The following is a 22,255-nucleotide window of genomic DNA, read 5'->3' as shown; positions in this document are numbered from 1 at the left end:
GAAAGGTAACTCGACACCACATATACTAATATGCATAAATGCGGTGCAAATCATTCTAATGATAATTAGATTTTACACGCAAGGGAAGCCGGCAGGAATCGGGTTATGTGGACCGTTCGCCACTGATGTACGTGGCATGGCACATGATGCTCACGTGGCGGGCACGCCGTTGTGTCCCGGCGGCGCGTCGTGGTCGGCCACGAGCGAGTCGAGCAGCGCGTCGAGCCGCTCGGCGAGCGCGCCGCGGACCCGCTCGAGGTACTGCTCGTCGCCGCCCGCGCCCGCCGCCGCGCGCCCGCGCACGCTCGCGCGGATTATGTTGCGCTCGCTCAGGTGCAACTGCAACACGAATACAGGCACTTCAGTACTCTAATCTAGTGTACAGCTTCACTTTATCGTCATTTTAAATATGACCGTGTCTTTTTGTTTGTTGCTTTCAATGGCGAGACAAGCTTGCCGTTCGTCTGATGGTAAGCCATACGACCGCCCATAAACAGTAGAAACACCATCCAATATCTTGAATTATGAGATATTGTTTAGTATTCCACTGCGCTCGCCATCCTGAGACATGAGATGTTAAGTCTTTTTATCTCCAGTAGTTACACTGGCTACAATGTCTTTCAAACCCGAACACAACAGTGACTACACACTGCTGCTTGGCGGCGGAAATAATGCGCTGATACATACCCAAGCGGACTCTCACATATGAGAGATCTACCACCAACTATGTGACCACTTTCTATCATGAAGTATTCGTAAGGATTTCGATTTCTAGTTTTTGCTGGTGTACCTACTAGAATCTCCAAGCTCTCTCAATTAGCTGGTCAAGTCAACGCCAACAATATTTTTACACTTATATGCTACCTTCAGATCCTTCTGCAGGTTAGCCAGACGCCGCTGCAGCTCGTGATGATGCGCCGCGTCAGCCGCGTCGGCAGGCTCGGCGCTGGTGACGCTGGGAGTGCCGGCTCGGCACACCCACACGCAGCGCCGCGCCGCCTCCACGCTCATCAACACCGTGTGCTGCACTTCCTGGAAACAATGGTCATCACGGAATTAAATACATATTGTAAGGATAACCAAAACAAACTTCCCCGTTGCGTCTGTTTAAACGCGATAAACTGAAAAATTACCAAAAAAAAATTATGAAGTTTTGTATGGAGATAGCTTGAGACTTTAGGAAGGACATTGGTTATTTTCTATATTGGGAAAATACATAGCGCGACTTTCATCACAGATAGACTTTTTCCCAGTTGAAACCGCGCGCAATTTTTATGGAGATAGTTTGAGGCCTGATGTTCTGCAACTAGGGCGACGGCGGACCGGTCGCTTGTAAGCAAGGAATCTGCACCTGTTCAACAACAGTGGTGAGGTACGCGTCGCAGGCCTCCATGGGCAGCGTGCGCACGAGCACGGACAGCGCGCGCGCCATCTCGCGCCGCCAGCGCGCAGGCGCGCCGCGCACCAGCCGGTAGCACGCCGGGCTGCGGCTGCTGTCCAGGCTGTACCTGGAATGGGAGGGAACTCAGTCAGCTCAATCATATACTTCGAGATACGGTGATATCACACAGCTAACTTCCTGACTCCGAGCTGTGACTGAGTCATTTCTAAGATGAATAAACTTAGTCACAATTATTTTTGAACAGACCCGGAATTTGAACCCAAGACCTCAGCACCGTGATCGTAGACTTACCACGTACAAATTACAAATACGCCACCGAAGTAATATTCAACTTACCATTTATTCAGCAATGCTTTGTCATTCTCGTCATCTGCGGCATCGAGCGCCGCCTGGAAGTCAGCGCACTCGAGCGTATGCGGCAGCAGTGGCGTGCCCAGGTCCGAGTTCAGGAACAGCACCGGCACCACCGCACCTAGCTCCGATTGACCTGGAATGAGGAATGATGTGGTTAAAATACTGGAAGAGGAAAGAAGTCGGATTCCTTATTCTGCTAGTCAGATAATGATGGAACAAGTACAGAAGCTGAATACTCTAAAGGCTCTTAACAAACTGATGAGCTGCGAGCAAAGTCACAGCGAGGCGTAGGCGCTGCGGGCTCACTAGTAATTCATCCAGTGTAGTGTGCAGTAGGCTTTAATTATAATTGATCATAGAGGAAAACGGGCCTTAAAGACAACTTACGAGTAAGCTCAGCGATACACAGCACGGGGAAGCGATGGTCGCGCTGCTGCTCGAGCGGCGAGCGCCAGTGCAGGTCGGCGACGTGCACGCGCCAGCCGCGGCGGCGCGCGCGCACGCGCAGCACCGCCGCCGCGCCGCACTGTAGCGCGCCTTTCTCGGCGCAGCAATCTGTAACGCAGGGTGTTATTCATAGTGTAATGGAAGGATGGATATATGTTGAGACGTGTTTGTTGGTTTCAGGTTCTTTATTGGACTGCTCTCATAATACTAGCTTATTACAATACGTTACATAGCTTATATACTTAGTACACTACAATAGCATGCAATATTTTTTTTATACGACTAGACAAATTGTTCATTTGATGCTGGGAGATGGCTTTTTGCAGTTAAAACGAAACGGAAGTAGCTCGCCTTTCAAGTAGCAAGCATTATGGTTGATATCTTAAAAATAATAGTAGACGAAAGCAACAGTTTTATCGGTCAGTCACTATATTATGGTATTATAGAATGATGTCTATCTTTCAGTGTAATAAACGTTATGATGTGTACGCGGGTGCAATACATTCTTTTACTATTATGAAATTGCGCTTGAAATGACTTTTAAATTAAATTAAAACCTAATAAATAAATAAATAGAGAAACAGGTGATTTATTTCTAGGATTTAAAAATAAATGTTATTTTTCAAGATTTAAAAATAAATGAGATTTTTTGTAAATCACCTTTTTATTTAATCGTTTAGGACGATTATCATATTCACCCCTTGTTGTGTAGAATCGTTTAACGCTACAATATATTACTCTCGTGCAACCATATGGACTCTTACCATAGAATTCAGGATAGTCTATTACTACTCTATGGTTCAGCTTCAATACCTTGAGAATCCGCAGCGCACACGTATATGAGCATCGCCTTGCGCCTGCGCGGCCGCTGGCCCGGCACCCGTCCCAGCAGGCAGCAGCGATGCTCCTCCGGCAAGGCGGCCACGTTGGCTGGCATCGGCGGACCCTCTGCATCTTCCTTCGGCGTCGCGCATGTCACCGGAGACGAGAGAGAGATGGAGTCTGGAGGTGGGAAGTTATGGGTCAATTTTTAACAGCATTTTGGAAATTTTAGTCTCATAATACTACAATTTATTTTCATCTACGTCTTTGACTTAAAATTAGGTATTTTTGTGTGAGGATGGTTCTAGATATTTTTTTTTTAACAAAAGACATAGCACAGAACACAATCATTAGAAAGAATACTTAAGCACTAAATTACATTACTAGATTATCTTCCTTATGCCCTAATTGAAATTATACTACGGAAACGACTCTACAAAATCAATATAAACATCTGCTTATCATTAAGTGGGTTATATAAACAAAAATTGTACTACCTATAAATATGCTGTTCATTATGTCAATGGTTCTATGTTTAATATTTAACATTCAAGCAGGATGCGGCATTGATATGTCTACTTAACGCCACGCATGTTTGGGTAACAGACGTAATCTAAAAAAACGTATTAAAAACCTACACTAAGTTGTTATCCAGTCTAGGTATCGAACCTATTCTCAGTACCCAGCTCATACATGCTGGCACTAGACCGATGTGACGATAAAAATATGATAAATATAGAAATTATAAGTTAAATATTTATTCAAAAATATATATTCAAGAAAATATTTGTGATGTTCAAATGATACCTGTGTTAATATTTAGTGGTATTTAATTAACTGTTTATTAACAATAATTTATTAACTTTTGGTTTTAAGTAATTAATTTTCGAATAATCTTTAATCTACACTACCTTTTTAATTAATACTATAATTAATTGTAAAATAATTAAGTACTTCGCAAAAAGCATTTACTTAATCACGTAGCGGCGTAGTAAATGCGTAGCACTACTACGAAACACCGTAGCAAATTGCTACAGTTTGATGAGTTAAGTTTTTATTCATACATTATTTCAATTAATGTTCATTTTAATGTTCTAATTTTGAATCGTTAGGAAGGGTGGCAGAGACTTTTATTTTGATATCCTGACTTAGAGCTACCTACCACTTAATTTCTTACAGTACCCATTGTAAGGTTTCAACGTTACTGCCACATTCAATGGTTTCTACCATTATTTTTATAAAGAGGTCGACACACCAGTGGCGAAAGGTCCACATAGCCCGATTACTACCGGCTTCTCTTACATGTAAAATCTAATTAACATTAAAATGATTTGCAGACCTCATTTATGCATCTGTACCTATATGTTATGTAGCGTTCCCTTTCGGAAAACTTCACCCTTTGCCACTGCGACACACTCACAATTTTGTAAATACCAATCAATGGCGAATATAACCCGATTCCTACCGGCTTCCCTTTCGTAAATGATGTAAAATATAATTATCATTAGGATTGTAGACCGCATTTATGCATATTAGTACCTACAAGTTGTGTCGGGTTCAGGAAAATATCACTCTTCGGCATTGAAACAAAAGCAATCCACACTCGTCATCAGTCATATACAGTGTCATTTTGACATCGCGTTACTAAATGAAACCACATACTTATCTACTTAGAAATAACCTTTCACAATAAGTTACTTGAGCCGTATAAAAATAAAAAAGTGTAAGTTTCGAACAAATTAAATATTAATAAAAAGTAATTTTAATTTTATCGTCCTAATGCCACTATTCCTACTCTGAGAGAATTTGTCGCAGCAGTAACATCATACTTTCAGCTAGAAATATACCCACGTACAAACCATTTTCGCATTAAACTACAAAATGATCAACAAAATAGGAAACTAAAACTGGGTTTTGTTTTGTGAAAATATTTGTTATTAATGGATGATTTTTGGCACAATGTCAGCATAGGCGAAGACGAGTATGTGGTTTCATTTAGTAATGCAATGTCAAAATGACCCAGTATAGTCTACTCTCTTGTTACCTGAGACACTGGACCCGACCGGGCGCGGCCCCTTCAGCTGCGGGCGCGTCTCCTTGACCGAGGGCGTCGGCTCCAGCAGATGGTGCTCCGCTGGCGGCGGCTGCTCGGCTGACGCGTCCACCGACGGTTTCGTCACCCGATACGACGGCGACCTGCGCGTGCAGCAGTTCGACCTGTTTGTATTATGTGATGTGAATGGTAGGACTAAAATCGAGTCATGTTTCGACATATTGCTTGCGTTCATTGTGAAGTTAATTTTATGACACGCCAAAATGACATCATGCTTCGAAGGTAAATGGGGTGACGTGAGTGACGAGAGATGATTACTGGCACGTCGACACAATTTTGCTGGCCTGTTTGAATCTTACATATGCATTGTGTGTATTCTTTGATGTTTATCGCTCACAAACATCACTACAAGTTAAGGAAGGGATGGAAAAGGTGGTGAATGTTAGCTTGTCACGCTAGGTTTTAGGGACTAAGATATCGGGAACCCGACGTTTTCTTTTTTTTATATTATTTTTTTAAGACATTGACAAAGATACTTCACTGCACCTGATGGTAAATGGATTTAAGTCTAGATAGAGTGTCGACTGACGAAGTGTGACCATATCCCACTATGGACTTTACTCTCTTTCTCTATAAACACTTAATTATAAAGTCTCTATTCTAAAATTTTCACAGGTTTTTTAATTCGTGAATAAACTAAGAAATTATCATATCCAAACAAAACTCTGCTAAGCACATACGATAATGTAAACCCGTTTAAAAGAAAACATCACGAGCCAGGATAAACGAGAACCGGTTATAACCGGATATTCACACTAGCATGTGCCCGCGTAACGAAGTGTACACTCGCGTCCCATTAATTCGGCACTGTGGTTAAGTATCGGAGCGTGATCGCGTAGTCAGGGCCGGAGTAGGGACATATGGGGGACGAGACCCACTTATTTTTGATATCGGTGTAATTTTTTTTTGATTAGCATAGTGTTATGGCGCTAGATGTGATTACTATTAAATAAGGAACACAAAAAGTGCAAATAGATTTTGTACATTTACCTAAATATAACACATACAAATATATTTACAAAATTATCAATAAGTAAGGATACGAATTGTCACATTAGTTCAGCTTCGACAATGAATCAATGTTCAATGTTCTTTGCCTAGCTAAAATTGCCTGAGGATTTGGTTTCAGAGAAATGTATAATTTACTGTATTTCATTTAATTTCACATCAATAGTATAAATGTTTATATAACGATTTCTTATGATAACGCGAATGTTAGACTTTGATATAAAACTATTTACATTATTATTTTCTCCCGAACTTTCGAAGACTTTGCAGCCTTCATGGTTACCGGGTTGACTAAGGTTGGTCATTCTTTATTTCAATTGATGTTTATATTTCAAATAAGTATTTTTACCCCCACAATCCATCCAAATCCACCCCTGCGCATAGGGGAGGCATGAAAAACATTGACAAAGCTAACTCGAACGCACGGCCTGTTTCATCGCTAATACGATTTATCACTCAGTTCCTATCGCATTACTGAATTAAAGGATAACAATATTGTAGAGGGCAGTGGTGAAGCATCCATACAACCCGATTCCTACCGGCTTCCCTTTTAGGTTTATTTACGTTTGTCTCGGTGGTTTCTAAAGGAAATCTAAGTTGAATTCGTAACAAAACGCACCCTTTCATTGCAGTCGAAGAACAAAACGCTTTGCCCTAATATGATAGACAATTTTAGTAATTTCTTGCAATAAATAACCTTAATTACCAATTGCGTAGATCCATCTGTTTAATAAATAAATAAATCAATTTCACCCCTATTTACATTTACATCCTTCCTAATCATTATACAAATGACAGTAAATCAAATTGTATCATTCCAAGACCAATCAACCAATTTTGAAAATCGAATCGCAGCGCTGCACGCTGTACGTCAGAGGGCGGGCGTGGCCGGCGCGGCTGACGTCACAGCGCTGTGACGTCGGCGTGACGCGCACCGCGACCTAGTTACCAGTGCGTGTTACAACTGGCTTTTTTTCAGCTTACAACCGTTACGGAATTACGGTAATGTTTTGTAATAGATGAGTTTATGCTTGGTAGGTGCCAGTGGCCAATGGTTCATATAATCCGATTCTTGTTGGCTTCCCTTTTGTAATAATATAATAATATCAGCCCTGTAATATATACTGTCCCACTGTTGGGCACGGGCCTCCTCTACTACTGAGAGGGATTAGGCCATAGTCAACCACGCTGGCCTAGAGCGGATTGGTAGACTTCACACACCTTCGAACCTTTACACACCTTCTCTTTTGTAATTCATGTAAAATCTAATTATCATTAGAACCATTGTAGACCGCATTTATGCATATTATTAGTACCTATATGTTATGTCGTGTCCCTTTCGAAATTTTCACCCTTCACCACTGGTAGATGAAAGTAGTAGATGATGTGTAGGCAATAGAATGGAAAAGTAGCTTTACTTTACCTGATGTTAACGAAGAAAAACATCTACGAGCAAGATAATTTCCAATACAAAATCTCACACAGTAATTGTCTAACCAGAGGTTGAATCATGAACTTGTTTTATAGCATAAAATGCTGTCTTGGAACCAATTAGGCGATATTATGTTTCAATTCTGTTTATCGAAGCTGTCTTGTCGCGTCGCAAGGTGGAAAAAGCTAGCGTTTTACAGTAATATAGCAAATATGTGGGTCGGTCGAGTAAGTGATTGCAGTCTTATAACCACCTATTATGCTAGGGAAGGGTGTAGAGGGGGATAAGTAAGGAAGACAAATGTAGGCGTGAAACCAAGGGTGTTATAAGCAGTAAGTTTTAATTTTTCTATTAGATTCTCGAAGCTGTGCTTGTGGATGGTCTTTTTTGGGAGTACAATTTATGTGTAAATTCAAGAATGTGTGTGTACATCGTCTAAGTATATTTAACGGCTTATGCTTGAGTAACTAACATTTTTAGGTGCTTTTGTAATATTTAATTTTTTATGTAATTAATATTTAATGAAATAAAGTATATCTTCTTACCTATTATATTGGTTCCTCTAATGTTAAGAAGCAATTAGTTATATAGACCACAAACTCAAAATGAGATAGAATGAAGTCAATTTTCCGTGCCGAATCCTCAACAATTTACACGACTATACCAATAAAGAGTACAGAATACTTAGTTATACCAATTTATTGAAGCATATATGTTTATTTATTAGATTTTCCAGCAGACTTAACACTACAATTACAATAATTTAAATATTATAACTTAGTGCTATAATGTAAGCCCAAGTTAGGAAACCTCACATGTATATAATTGACTCTAAAAATAACTCAAGCGCAGCAAATTAAACACAATATTACTTGGAGATATTTGTGAAACATCGTTCCGTTGAAACAAAGTAAAACCCAAAGAGCATTATAATACTACGGAAAGCTGAACCCTTCTTTCTTCGGTCAAGCAACCTAGTGGCTCTCGTGAAAATTGCGCAGAGATCGGCAAGATACGATGTGTTCTGAACACCAAAGTATTCGAGGGAGAGAAATGTGTACACGTAACCTATATCGTATAAGGTCAGGGAATATTTACCAAAGAGTATTATATATTTCCAAAGTAAATATATATTATAATTCTCCTGCTCTTTTCCAAAGTAAATATTTCTCCCCCGAGACGTTTACTTAGGTCTTCTGTATACAAATTATTTAAAGAAAAGCCCTATGGAACCAATTTAGACCGTCTGCCATCCATTAGTAGGATAAGAGCTTTAAATTATTTACCGAAGTGCAACGCAATGGACATCTGCAATAAGATTAATGCTTTCAAAAATAAATTAAAATTGGACATTTATCACTTATTGCTTACTTTATTGTGAGAGTCCAAGGGTAGGTACTACCGCAATGTTTATTTCTGCCGCCAAGCAACAGTGTGTAATCACAGTTGTGTTCCGGTTTGAAGAACGTTGTAGCCAGTGGAACTACTGGACATAATGAGACTTCTATTTCCCCCTACTTGCCAGAGCCTGCCTACGAGCTGGTTACTTCGGTTTGTACCTTGTCTTTTGTATAAATATTATCCCTAATTTAAAATGTCCATAGTTATATAAGTAATTTTAATAGTTGTTAAGAAATAATAATTATTCTTATTTTTTGTTTTGACGTATCATAAGTGCAACTTTGTTCGCCTACGTGATAAATAAAGTATTTTATTTTATTTTATTTTAATATCTCATGTCTCAGGATGGCGAGCGCAGTGTAATACCGAACAATACTTTGTAATTCAAGATGTTGGATGGTGTTCCTACTGTTTATGGGCGGTCGTATCGCTTACCATCAGGCGAACTGCAATTGTGTCTCGTCATTCAAAGCAATAAAAAAAAACATTTTTTTTTATCAAAGTCATAAAAATACCTAAACGATTTCATCATAATGTGCGTGTGTGTGTGTTTTGGACGTAAATTTATTGAATTTTTTAAATTATTAAAATTGATATCCAAATGCTTAGGTGAAGAATCTACCTATTTTTGAATTATGTAAGTATTGTTTTTGTTTCAGATTTTAGTGTTTTTGGTCACAATAATTACTTTTAAAAATATATTATTTATGTCGATCTATAATTTTTTATGCAAGCTGTAAATACTGTCAAAAGGCTATTATACGTTCTTTTACTGATTACAAATGTACTGTATGTATTATCTAATGGTATCTCTAATAAAAAAAAATATTTATGGGTATTTACAATTAAAGTGTAAGTCATAGGCAATAAAATATACACACACACACACAACATCACGCATTTATCCCCGAAGAGGTATGCAGAGGCGCAACCAGAGCACCCACTTTTCGCCAAGTGTGTTTCCGTCTCATGATGTGATAGGGGGCGAGCCTATCGTCATATCGGGCACAAATTTCAGACTCCGCCTGCCTATTTGGGAATTCATACTGAGCATAAAATCCCAAATAGGCAATAAAATATGTTCAATTTAATAATATTGGTTAGGTTTAGAATTATGTTTGAAATTAATTGTTTGCGCAAACATTTAAATCACTAAAATGGTGGACAAAATACTATTGTTATTCATAACTATAATGTAGATATATTAGTAAAAATATTAAAAACAGTAATATATTGTTAATTTGGGATAATGTTGTCTAAGTTTGGAACACTCGTTAGGCACACAAACACAATTTTCAAAACCTTTCGTTGGCAGCTGACGGTAGTGTATACCTGACAAAAAAAGTAATTTTTAATATGATATCTTGGCAAGGAAATGAAAAACTGAATAAGTAACCAGAAATGCCTTCCTCTAGGCGGAAAATTAAAAACATATCCTTAAAAAAATAGTTATAATTTATTCTAAAGAGAAAAGAATAGAAAAATTCATTACTGTCGATTTTGACTACATTACTCGCGTAGTAAATACGAAAAAATACAAAAAATCTTTTTTGGGTCAGCAATATTGAAACACGCGTAAGTAAATATTGTATATTGCACAAGACTATCACGCCCTCACATCCACCATTACAACTCCTGTAAGCCTGGATCAGCAGCGGCACGCATTATGTCACCGAGCAGTGAAGCTTGCCGACTCTCGGGGAGCACTCATTAGTCTCAAGCCATAACCAAATTAATCAAATAGAAGAAAGAGGAGTTGAAAATATATATACACCTTCCCTCCATAACCAAGTGGTATTTTGAACCTTATTATAGAAACATTTACAACTAGAAAAGTCTGATGTAAAGCGTCACAGATTGTTATTGAAAATGGAAAAACCAGAATATTGCCTTTGTTACGTGTGTTATTTTTCATAGTAGACATTGCAAAACAATTGCCATCGGCCATAACGTCTAGAATAGAGAGAATATTGCTTTGAAAATTATAAATCTACGATCTAAATCATATTACTAAAGACCTTATTACAGTAATGGGAAGTATCTAGGACGCCACTTTATAAATAAATCTACCACACAGGTAGAATATTAATAACTGGCAACACTAGCATAACCTTTGAAGCGCGGCTCGTGGCATAACTCGGTTACCTCCTTTTGAAATTTAAAACGCATTAAATGTTAACAAGCCTCCCTGTTCTTCAATTTTGTTTTGAGGTAATATATTGATTGATTCCCTTTACAGAATTACGTGGTAACTTTTCGTTTGATGTTGCAACACTGAGTTATTGCCAATTTTTGTTTGATTGAAGTATTTCGAGGCTGATAAGTATTAAAACGTCTATATATTTCCTTCTCTGTGGGGTCAGCTCTACATGCTTCGCAATTGACTAGCTTTGCTCATGGCTTTCCTTCCATTCCTGTTCGGGATAAAGCCTTATGCTTGGTGTAGAAATTGGTATATATATGTGCAAATCAAAAAACATTTAGCGATCAGTATTTTTAATAACTAATTATTTTTTTATCTAGAGGTAGTTATTAGCTGGTTGTAGGATATATTTTATATCCGCCCGGATAGTGACCACCATACACAAGGTATTACAACCCGCCATAGTGGCCCACGTAAGTGTGTTGCATTCCGGGATCAGCCTGTGTATATCCAGTTTCAAAAAGCCGGCATAATTGTGTCGACTGTCGAGGAGTAATCATCTCTAGTCCTTCGAAATATTGGCCCCACACCATTTATCATCAGGTGCAGTGGGGCAATTTTGCCGCGCACGTATGTATAAAGAAAAGTTTATATGTAGGATCAAAAACCAGAGTTTTATAAGTAATTACCACTGTTTATTCAGGATGAAACCACGGCATTGTTGTAAAACAAGTGTCTCCCGAGTAGGTTTACCATATGAAAGGCGTTTGTCGTAAATAAAACGCAGTTTAAGGTTTGGAGAGGGGTGTGGCCGCAATTTTTCTGAGGCAGGAGTTTTTTTAAATAGTATTTTTATATAATGTCTGTCATCTTTTTGAATAAAAGTATAAAACAGGCCCCTTTTTACTTTATCTGTATGTTATTGATTTTCTTAAAATCTACTGAACGGATTTTTATGAAAATAGTTATGGAGATAGTTTAAGATCCTGGAAAGGTTATAGGCTACTTTCTATCCCGGAAAACTCCACGCGGACGAAGCCGCGAGCAAAAGATAGTCTAGAAAAAAACAAACAATATTCATAATTATGATCTATTGTCTCTTACTCATTAGTTATTAAAGCTTTTTATTTTAGCCAGATTATTTTCTGTATCAGGAGTTATAGGCATCTTGGACATGCATTCTGTCATTTGTAAATGGTAACCCTACTCTCGAGTATTGTTAGCACCACGGCCCAGTTCCGTGACGCACTGGTGTCGCCTTTTGTCTTACGTTAACTAGTGTGGAAATTGTACGTCCTACGTATCGATTTTTACATTTACATGTAAGTAAAAAAGAAAACCATTGTTAGAAACCCTATCCCAACCTACGTAAATCCAAATAGGAACCTAATCTACATTTGGCAATGTCTTTTACGTTTATTTATTTACGTATTTATTCATCATCATCAGCCCTGTATTATATATTGTCCCATTGTTGGGCACGGGCCTCCTCTACTACTGAGAGGGATTAGGCCTTAGTCCACCACGCTGGGCTAGTGCGGATTGGTAGACTTCACATACCCTCGAAATTCCTACTGAGAACTTCTCAGCTATGCAGGTTTCCTCACGATGTTTTCCTTCACCGTTAAAGCAAGCGATAGCAGTGAAGCAGTGGGACAGTATACAATACAGGGCTGATATTATATTTATTTTTATTTGAACAGATAGCTTCTAAAAACATAAGCGCTGTTTTGTTGGGGAAAGTAACTTATTACACAAGTCTTGTCTCGTCTACTCACGGTTCACACCATCCAGATCTGGAACAAATATTTTCAGGTCTCAATACAGCACATTATTTTTATACGACAGTCACTTCCCTGCACCTGATTGGGAGTGGAGTGACAGAGAATGTCGATTGTCGAGAAATAATTATCCCTCGCCAGTCGACACTGCCGGCCTGTTCGAATTTGGGTATACAGGCTGATTTCGGAACGCGACACTTACGTAGGCCACTACTTGCTATAAATATCATAACCAGTAGTACAACTGGAGTAATCTTAATGATTATTATATAATGAAATACCCTATAATATGCAGGTTCATTTTGACATTGTATGATGGTCTTCTTAAATATAGCTCTATACCCTAAGCTATTCTATTGACAGATGTAAAATAATAAGTTTAAGTTTCACAGAAAATTATTAATGATAAAAAAGCAATTTTAATATAACATGCCCTAAGATTACATGAAGAGAATACAGCGGATCGGCGATATCGTACTTTCAATCAAAAATATACTTAAGCACACGCCATATTTGCACTAAATTACAAAATGATAATAAAATCAGAAAAATAATAGCGGGATTTGTGGTGAAAATATTTGTTGTTCATGGATGGTTTTTGGCACGTTTGCTGAGGTAGAGACGAGTATCTATGTGGTTTAATTTAGTAAAGCAATTCAAACATAACCCCTATATCAACGGCATAAGGTTTATATATAACCCGCGACAATTTTAAGAGACCTATTAAATTATAATGAACAAAATATAAATTGAGTCATATTATTGTAGTTTTGGCGCGGTGCCAGAGCGTGTGAATCGACAATTTTCTTTTACATCTTGTTTACAAACTATTTTGATAGCGATTATTATGTTTCAGTTGGGTACAAGCTTCCTTTATTATTGAGAAGTGCGAATTCCACCATCCTGTGACATTGATTTTACACTGTTATGGAGAATTTTTGAGTTTGTACTTTGTAGGCTCCCTCACGATTTTTTGTTTCATCCTTAAATCAATTAAACATCAATAATAACGTGTATTTTTTTATTCGGTTGATATAAGATCATCATCATCTTAGGTTAAGCTATAGGTGAATGAATCCCTCCTTGCCGAATTTAGGCTACGGCGGCTAATATAAGCGAAAATCAACCAGGTACGCACAAGATATTATAGTGCACAATACACACCCTCAACTCCCTGACTCCGAGATGCGACTGAGTAAATTACAAAATGGATAAACTTAATTACAATTATTAAGGCCCACACCGAGATTCAAACTCATAACCTCAGTCCCGTAGTTGTACACGCTTGCTCGGGTGCAAATAAGGTCAGTTTTAGTACTGCGAAAAGTATAAAACTATATGGCTTTTAGACATCTATAATAGCCGAAGAACTAAAGTTAAATTTGCAAAAAAAATCTACCTATAAAACTAGACAACAGTATAGTTAGTTATAGACCGCACATGAGGATAAAATTTCTGCTCCAAAAGGTATTACGAATTGGTAGAAATCTTATTTGAAATATCCGTGTAACGAGATGACACAGCGTCCTTAGATTTAGGTAATATAAAAATAACATATTTATAGAAAGTATGCTAATGTGGTCAATAAAAACGTATAGATCAGGATATGGAAGAAAATATTAAGTATATTACATTGTTGTTTTGGTATTTCATGGTAGATTGAGTAACCATCGTATGACCGTAAAATTTTTGTATGACAATCTTACCAATGTCCGCTCTATATAATCTTAGAACTTTTTGTATAAAACATATATTTAGAACATATACTGAAAAACAAAACCTAACACGGTAGGTTATTGTTTTTGAGCCAATGTGTGGAACTGTAAAATGCGTTCGGACACGCGAATGACTACGTAGTCGTGTTTACGTTGTCTGATAACCATCGCAATTTCACGCACCTAGTTGTTTTAGACACCGCGCAAACGCTTTCAGTTTGTTACCGAGAAACACTTCATACATTACCATTACTATGAAATTGACAGTAATTGCTGAAGGTGTTTATCTACAACTATTGCACTATGTCTCCCCTGAGGCAATTCTAGTCCGCTCAGTTTTACCACCGAATGCAAGCCCATGGACGGGGGGACATTTGTGCCTCAATTCGCATTGAGGTTTATGAGGGCTCGCGAACATTTCCTGGCCTTTTCCCTTCCTCCCATGTTAATAGGTTCCTTCTCTTTCCCCACGCTTCCTTCCCCAGTTATCCCCTCTTAACTGTCATTTCCCTATCCCCTTCATTCCTGGTCCCTGCTGTCGCTAAGCCAGGAGATTCCAAGTTCCCATTCGGAGGTTTCACCCGATATTGACTGCGGAGTCTGATACAAAAATACTAGTGCACTACGTCTGCGTGTAGCTTTGTTATTATTTTGTTTTCTCGTATTACCGACTTGGAAGAAAGGTCTAATTTCTTTAGTCTTTTGAACGGAATTCTATAATTGTTATCATCAGTGTTCAATTCCCTAAATTCGCGAATAGCAACTCAATCAACCAATACGTAATTCACGAACGTAATTTCGCGCCAAAAATAAATTTTGAGGTTATGTCAATTCCCGCCATTTGTCGTTGATATAAATCATCGGCGCGGTATTTGTGTGTTTTAGATAACCGATATAAGTTTTCCACTCGTTTGTGAAGATTTATATTATTTATTTTGATAATTTACAACCCGCACTCAGCAGTTACGCTCGAACGGCGGCCATTTTTCATTTTAATAATTTCCCGCCAACACAAATGTCAAAAACGAATCTAGGGTTCTTTGTATGTTTTAGAAGACTTTTTCTGTGGTACATTTATTTGGTTCTTTTTTTAAGCTGTACTAGTTATTTGTAGATGTTTGGAGAGTGGATACAGTCTCCCATGTTAATCCACTATACCAGCGGCATAGCCGTCTACTGAAAATATTTAAAGTTTTTAAGAAGGATATAGCACTAAGGCAACATCATGGAAGGAAGTTTTTTTCCCAAGACTACGGATACGTATCAAAAAAAGACTTTTGGAAACAAATTATGCAGGAGGTAACTAATCCCGGAACAAATGATTTTTCATTCCGATGATATGATACAAGGAGTCGAATTTTACAATATAACTTTATTTTAATGTACGGAATCCTGTTCAAAACTGGTAAAACACTTGCCGTGTATTATTTTAAAACATGCGTGAGAGGCGAGCGTTTCTAATTTGCGAACGGTCATTTATCTACTGTTTGACGTTTATAATCACGCGTGTGTCGGAAACTGTGGGTTAAAGAGGAGTTTGACGAAATCAAAATATCAAAGCTATATACGTATAAATAAACCGTGGTATATAAGATATGTATTATATGAACACATTTAGTCAAGTTATCATTTTGAAATAATTTATGAAATATCCGGACATTTTTTTAATACTTATTTAGTTCGATTATTTTAGTTGCCAATATACTAATGAACTGTGAAATCCGATGTGCAAGCGCAAGATGATGGTTTTAATGACCGATTTATATAAGTTTTAAGTTTTTAATGGGTTGATTAAAAATGTATTTAAGTTAAGGTCAGGAGAAAAAAATCTGTCCGAAGTTCTACCACGTCTGGATAAATCCGAAAATTGCATATGAAATTCTAGGAACAAGACTTTAGAATTTAGATCCTACCATATTATAAATCATGTTGACCCCAAAAGCAAGAAAAGTAAGCGATTTAAATGCAATCCCCACTCGGTTAACGCATGAAGAATTTGGAACTTGATTTGTGAAATGAATTTGAAAGTTATTGCTTTGTAAATAAGACTGACATTTGCCAAGCTGCAACGTATAATTTCTTGTTAAATAAACGCACTGATTCTCTTGTCAATATTAGCGTGTAGCATCGATATATTTTGTGTATGAAATTGAATTCATTTTTTGTAACAGCAAGGTTCAAAATATTTGAATACAAATTTTTGGATTGGAAAAAAATGGATTTTTATCTGCTTATTAAATAAATGTCGCTCACGTCGTAAAGTGTTTTAAGGACTTTTTAGCGGGAAAAGCTTTACACGCGGGCGAAGTTACGAGCAATACTTACTATAATTTCAAAATAAACACTATCTTATTTTAATGAAAATTGCCAGTAATCTAGATTATAAACTTTTACCTAAAGGGGTAAGCTGTAGAAATACTAGTATTTATATCTCAGTCCAAAATGCTATAAAAACTCACCTAATAATAAAAAAGTAAGGTGTGTTCGGCTAATTTCGGACGGTTTTTCGGTGTGGTTCGAGGAATCTCCAAAAAATTTTTTGTCTCAAAAAATATTTAAGCGGTACCGGCATTTTATACATGAAACTGGTTATTATGAATGCTACTTTATGTGATTATTTAATCATCTTCTAATTCTTTCTGTGTAAGCTTAAAAATAGATGATAATATCAGTATAGAAATTTAAAACCCGTAGAAAAGATCGGACCTTCGCGGGGTAAGTTCGGACTTCGTTCTAATAACGCTTCTAATGCTAGTATGATAAGGTCCACCAAATCAAGTAAAAGTCTCAAAAATGTTAAGAAGAGCGAAATCCACCTTTTTTGTTTTAATGTACACAGCGCATCCGTTCTTGATCGTAGCACCAACTGTGGTATATAGGGCGGGGCAAAAAGAGACAGCGTAACCGCCTATGTACCTTAAACTAAAAAATACCCATAAATTCATGGTATTTTTTCGTTATACGAACTTACCCCGTATCCGAACTTACCCGAAAGCACTATGTAATTAATACATAATCAGTGTATCGTTTTTTATAATTGATTGATTCAAACGATTGTTAAATGACCAAGAAACTATAAATAAAAAGGTGTACGTCAATTCAATTAAAATGCAAAAATAATGTATTCAATTCCACATTACTCCGTGGTTAGGCTAAGGAGTTTGGGTAAACAGCCCAAATCTTTCGCCCATACCAATATCCATTTGCCGTGTTCACAAATAATAATTGAGAAAAAGGTCAGCCTTCATCTTCCAGATGGAAATATTGTGCCTATATTGTAGGGCTGTATGGAATCTTCCTATTATATTGTGAAGAAAATAAGTATATGCATTACTGAGGATTACATTTTTACCTTTCTGAATTAGGTTTTTGAATAATATACCATATTTATATCGGCGGTTGTAAGGTTAATTGACTTAGGCGACATTTTTTTTTCGAAATGTTTAACTAGGTAAAAAAACATAGAAAAAAGTGCTGATTTTAAATATAAGCGGCGATAGCCTAGTTGGTTGTGGAACGGACTGCCGAGACGAATGTCCGCAGGTTCAAAACCCAAGGGCACACATCTCTGACTTTTCTAAAATTATGTGTGTATTCTTTGTGATTTATCGCTTGCTTTAAGGGTGAAGGAAAACATCGTGAGGAAACCTGCACAATGCACATCTCAGAAGTTCTCTATAGGAATTTCGAAGGTGTGTGAAGTCTACAAATCCGCACTAGGCCAGCGTGGTGGACTAAGGCCTAATCCCTCTCAGTAGTAGCGGAGGCCCGTACCTGACAGCGGGACGGTATATAATACAGGGCTATTATATATTATTATTTAAATATGTATGAAATTTTGTGTTGTAAAAAAATGTCGCGTAAGTCAATTAGCCTTTCAACTGTCGATGTATATTTGAATCATATGCCTTATAAAGATCATTCGTCATTTTGCAATTATAGTATTGAAGGTAAATTGATATATCAGGTATTTTCTTTAATCTATAGCTGCCTGTATTTTGAATGTCACACTGTTACGATTTTCTAGTGGTATGATTTTGGGTCCGCCCGGATAGCGACCACCGTACATAAGGAGTGAAACCCGCCATAGTGACCCACGTAAGTGTGTCGCGTTCCGGGATTAGCCTTTGTATAACCGGTTACAATAGGCCGGCATAATTGTGACAACTGGCGATGGTAATCATCTCTCGTCAGTCGACATTTTATTGGACCCCACTTACCATCAGATGCAGTAGGTTTATTTTACTGTACTCGTATAAAAAAATGTCTGTGGTGTCGTTTAGTTCTTTACAAATGTATAATATTTTTTACTCCACACCCAACTATGCTATATTATTTTTAACCGACATCCAAAAAAGGAGGGGAGTTTCTCAATTGATGTGTTAGTATTTTATGAGTAGCTGACGCGCCAAAATGGATCGCGCATTAATCTAAAGTAGAGGTTCCCATAATTTTTTCTCATAGACCACTTTCATAATTTTTCTGGTTCCGATGGATCCCCTGGAATATGCAAGGTTTTACATGTAACAGTCGCAGGGATTCTTAAAATATTATGTGCCTACATTGATAGGTGAAGTCGAGCCAACATTTTAGTACTTTACGATCAAAAACAGATAAACTTCGTGGATCGCCGCTTACGAATTTTGAACCCCATTTTTTTATCACGCCAACGTAAACTCCCATCAAGTCTCCCATGGACCCCTGCGGGTCTACCTGGACTACTTTGGGAACCAATAATCTAAAGGTTCAAGCAAAATATAAGTCAACAGAGGTAATGTGAAATTATGAACACCACATAACCATTTAAAATTAGCATCATTACAAAACAAATCATCTCAAAGTAGAATGTTGGCAATAAAAGCATTAATATGCAGGTTCAAATTAAAACCCCGCCATTGAAACGGACTTGAAGAGGTTCCTTTGTCCGTCCGATCGTGGTGTAATTTAAAAATCAATATGTGTGGGGACTTTGGAGGTATTTAACCTTTTATGTTAATTGTGTGTCGGAGTATAGGGATTTTGTAGCATAATTATGTGATAGAAGTTGTATTTTATAGTAACAAGGAAAGGGGCTTGTTGGGCAACTGATGAGTGTCCAATAAGGGATTAGTTCAGTATAATATAATGATTAGCGAAGGAATTTTTAAGGCATTGCAACCTCTTAAGAAAGAATGAAGTTTAGTTTATGTTGTAATTTAAATTAAATTATGGGGTTTTTAATCCCAACTGCCTTACAAAATACAACGAAACTAACATCACTGTAAAACTGTCTAGATTATTTATTTATTGCTATAAAAACTTTACCTACTATATATTGTTTTCATAAATTATGCTTGTGCCCTGTATGTTGTAAGGTGCATTAAATTGTATATCTACATATTATATACTTATGTAATTTTCAAATCTATACTAGTCTGTAAGTCTGCCTAAAAAAACGAGACAATACCATATAGGCAGCATATCATTTAGTCTACTCGTTATTAATTAATTAAATAGGTATTTTTTTCTACAATCCAAATGGCTGCAGTAAGCAAACCTTAAAAACAGTTCTACCTAATAAACTCTAGAATATAAATCGGTCTGTCATCATTTAGATATAAATATATGTATATAAAATAAAGTTTTGTCACAGCGCGTGTGGCCTTCGGAACAGTCGTAAACTCGTCCCCCACTTTATTTTCAATATAAAAGATCTATTTAATGCTAGAGCTGGCTTTTATCGCGGATCTATACGTGAAATCTCCACCTGGAATAGATGCTTCTGTAGGGGTTTCGAAAGTGTATTTCTGAGATGAAAATATTATATGTATTAAAACTATCAGTAGTCTTAAATGCGTGTCGCGTTCCAGGAGCCTATGTTTATCCAGATTCAAACAGGCCTGTTTAGAACTTCGACTGGCGAGAGATAATCATCTCTCGTTAGTCAACACTATTTAGACCACATTTCAGTTATCAGTACAGCTACTTTACTATGGCCATAAAAAAGCCTGGATGCCTCTATGTTCTAAATTTCATCCAAATCCGTTCAATATACATTTATTTATTTAAGTATTACATATTACCCCTCTGAATGAAGTATTTTAATCATGGCCTATTGAAGATCGATCGTTTTATTTGAAAATTATTGAAGGTACATTAACTTCTACACAGAACTTTCATATTATAATTTTAGTTGGATAGATTCTTGTGTGGCATACAAGACAAATGGGTTTAATAATAAACCAAACTATTATTAGTATTCTTATTTTAAAATCTGTTTCTGAGTAATATTTTGGGAGATTCGAGAGCCGTAGGCTTAGTGATGTTTTTGAGTTGGAATCAATGCGGCTGCCAAAGTTCTTATGATATTAATAGATTTGTGATGAAACTTATTTATGCTTTATCCACTGATATAGGGAAATAAAATGGCAAAGGGACACACTGTAGACATAATTCGCACCTTTTAAGCATGTGTATTAAGCAATAAAATTTAAGAGTTAATGACATCTTTCTTGAATAACGTAGGCTACAGGAAATCTAAAAGAATTTAGATTACTATCGCTTGGTTTTTAAAGTAATAATATAATAATAATAATATCAGCCCTTTATGTAGGTACTGTCCCACTGTTGGGCACGGGCCTCCTCTACTACTGAGAGGGATTAGGCCTTAGTCCACCACGCTGGCCTAGTGCGGATTGGTAGACTTCACACACCCTCGAAGATTCCTATAGAGAACTTCTCAGATGTGCAGGTTTCCTCACGATGTTTTCCTTCACCGTTAAAGCAAGCGATAATTCACAAAGAATAAAGGTTTTACATACATACATAACATCACGCATTTATCCCCGAAGGGGTATGCAGAGGCGCAACTGGGGCACCCACTTTCCGCCAAGTATGTTCCGTCCCATGATGTGATAGGGGGCGAGCCTATCGCCATATCGGGCACGAATTCCAGACTCCGGGCTGATACTGAGCAGAATAACCAAAATATCACTTTGCCCGACCTGGGATTCGAACCCAGAACCTCAGAGCGCTATTGTACCGGACATGCAATGCAACTACGCCACCGAGGCCGACTAAATAATAAATAAAGGTTTTTAAAGTGAATTTTGCAAATTGAATGTCATGGCTTGACCGTTAGTTTGGTAAGGTGAGTAAGATTCCCGGAGGGACACCACCTCTCTCTACCTTCTTCATCTTCAGCCTGTATTCTTTTCCCTCATGACGTAGCGGTCATTTATGATTCCAAGCCTACTTGGTCGTCTTTCGGGCTTTGTAATACAAAGTTCTTTATAATGTTTCTATTGTTCATGGTCATATCGCTTACCATCAGACGAGCGACGTGTTCGTCTCGTCATTCAATTATAATAAAAAATATTAAAATATCTTTTGGGATTTAACTCCGGTTCGTATTTTTGGCAAAAAGATACGTTCATACATCGTAAAGAAACCATACCAGTGTACGTCGTGCGAATTTCTGGGCTATTGTGATAACAAGGTGGCAAATAATTATATACACACACACAACATCACGCATTTTATCCCCGAAGGGGTATGCAGGGCGCAACCAGGGCACCCACTTTTCGCCAAGTGTGTTCCGCCCCATGATGTGATAGGGGGCGAGCCTATCGCCATATCGGGATTATATAACCCATCAA

General features: G+C 37.5%; 1 protein-coding gene across 1 annotated transcript in view; it reads right to left on the bottom strand.

Moving 5' to 3' along the window:
• The window catches only part of LOC115452187, a 48,339-nt gene that overhangs the window by 17,540 nt on the left and 8,544 nt on the right, over positions 1–22,255 (bottom strand). Inside the window, exons 2-10 of the mRNA XM_037442734.1 lie at positions 12,901–12,918; positions 10,282–10,311; positions 5,070–5,242; positions 3,017–3,205; positions 2,144–2,311; positions 1,739–1,889; positions 1,352–1,508; positions 865–1,032; positions 155–339 (exon numbers count right to left, since the gene is read on the bottom strand). Coding sequence (XP_037298631.1) covers positions 155–339; positions 865–1,032; positions 1,352–1,508; positions 1,739–1,889; positions 2,144–2,311; positions 3,017–3,205; positions 5,070–5,242; positions 10,282–10,311; positions 12,901–12,918 — 1,239 coding nt within the window. The remainder of the gene's footprint in view (positions 1–154; positions 340–864; positions 1,033–1,351; positions 1,509–1,738; positions 1,890–2,143; positions 2,312–3,016; positions 3,206–5,069; positions 5,243–10,281; positions 10,312–12,900; positions 12,919–22,255) is intronic.

This window comes from Manduca sexta, chromosome 4, assembly GCF_014839805.1.
Source record: "Manduca sexta isolate Smith_Timp_Sample1 chromosome 4, JHU_Msex_v1.0, whole genome shotgun sequence".
Taxonomy (NCBI): domain Eukaryota; kingdom Metazoa; phylum Arthropoda; class Insecta; order Lepidoptera; family Sphingidae; genus Manduca; species Manduca sexta.
This window is presented reverse-complemented; position numbering and strand designations above follow the sequence as displayed.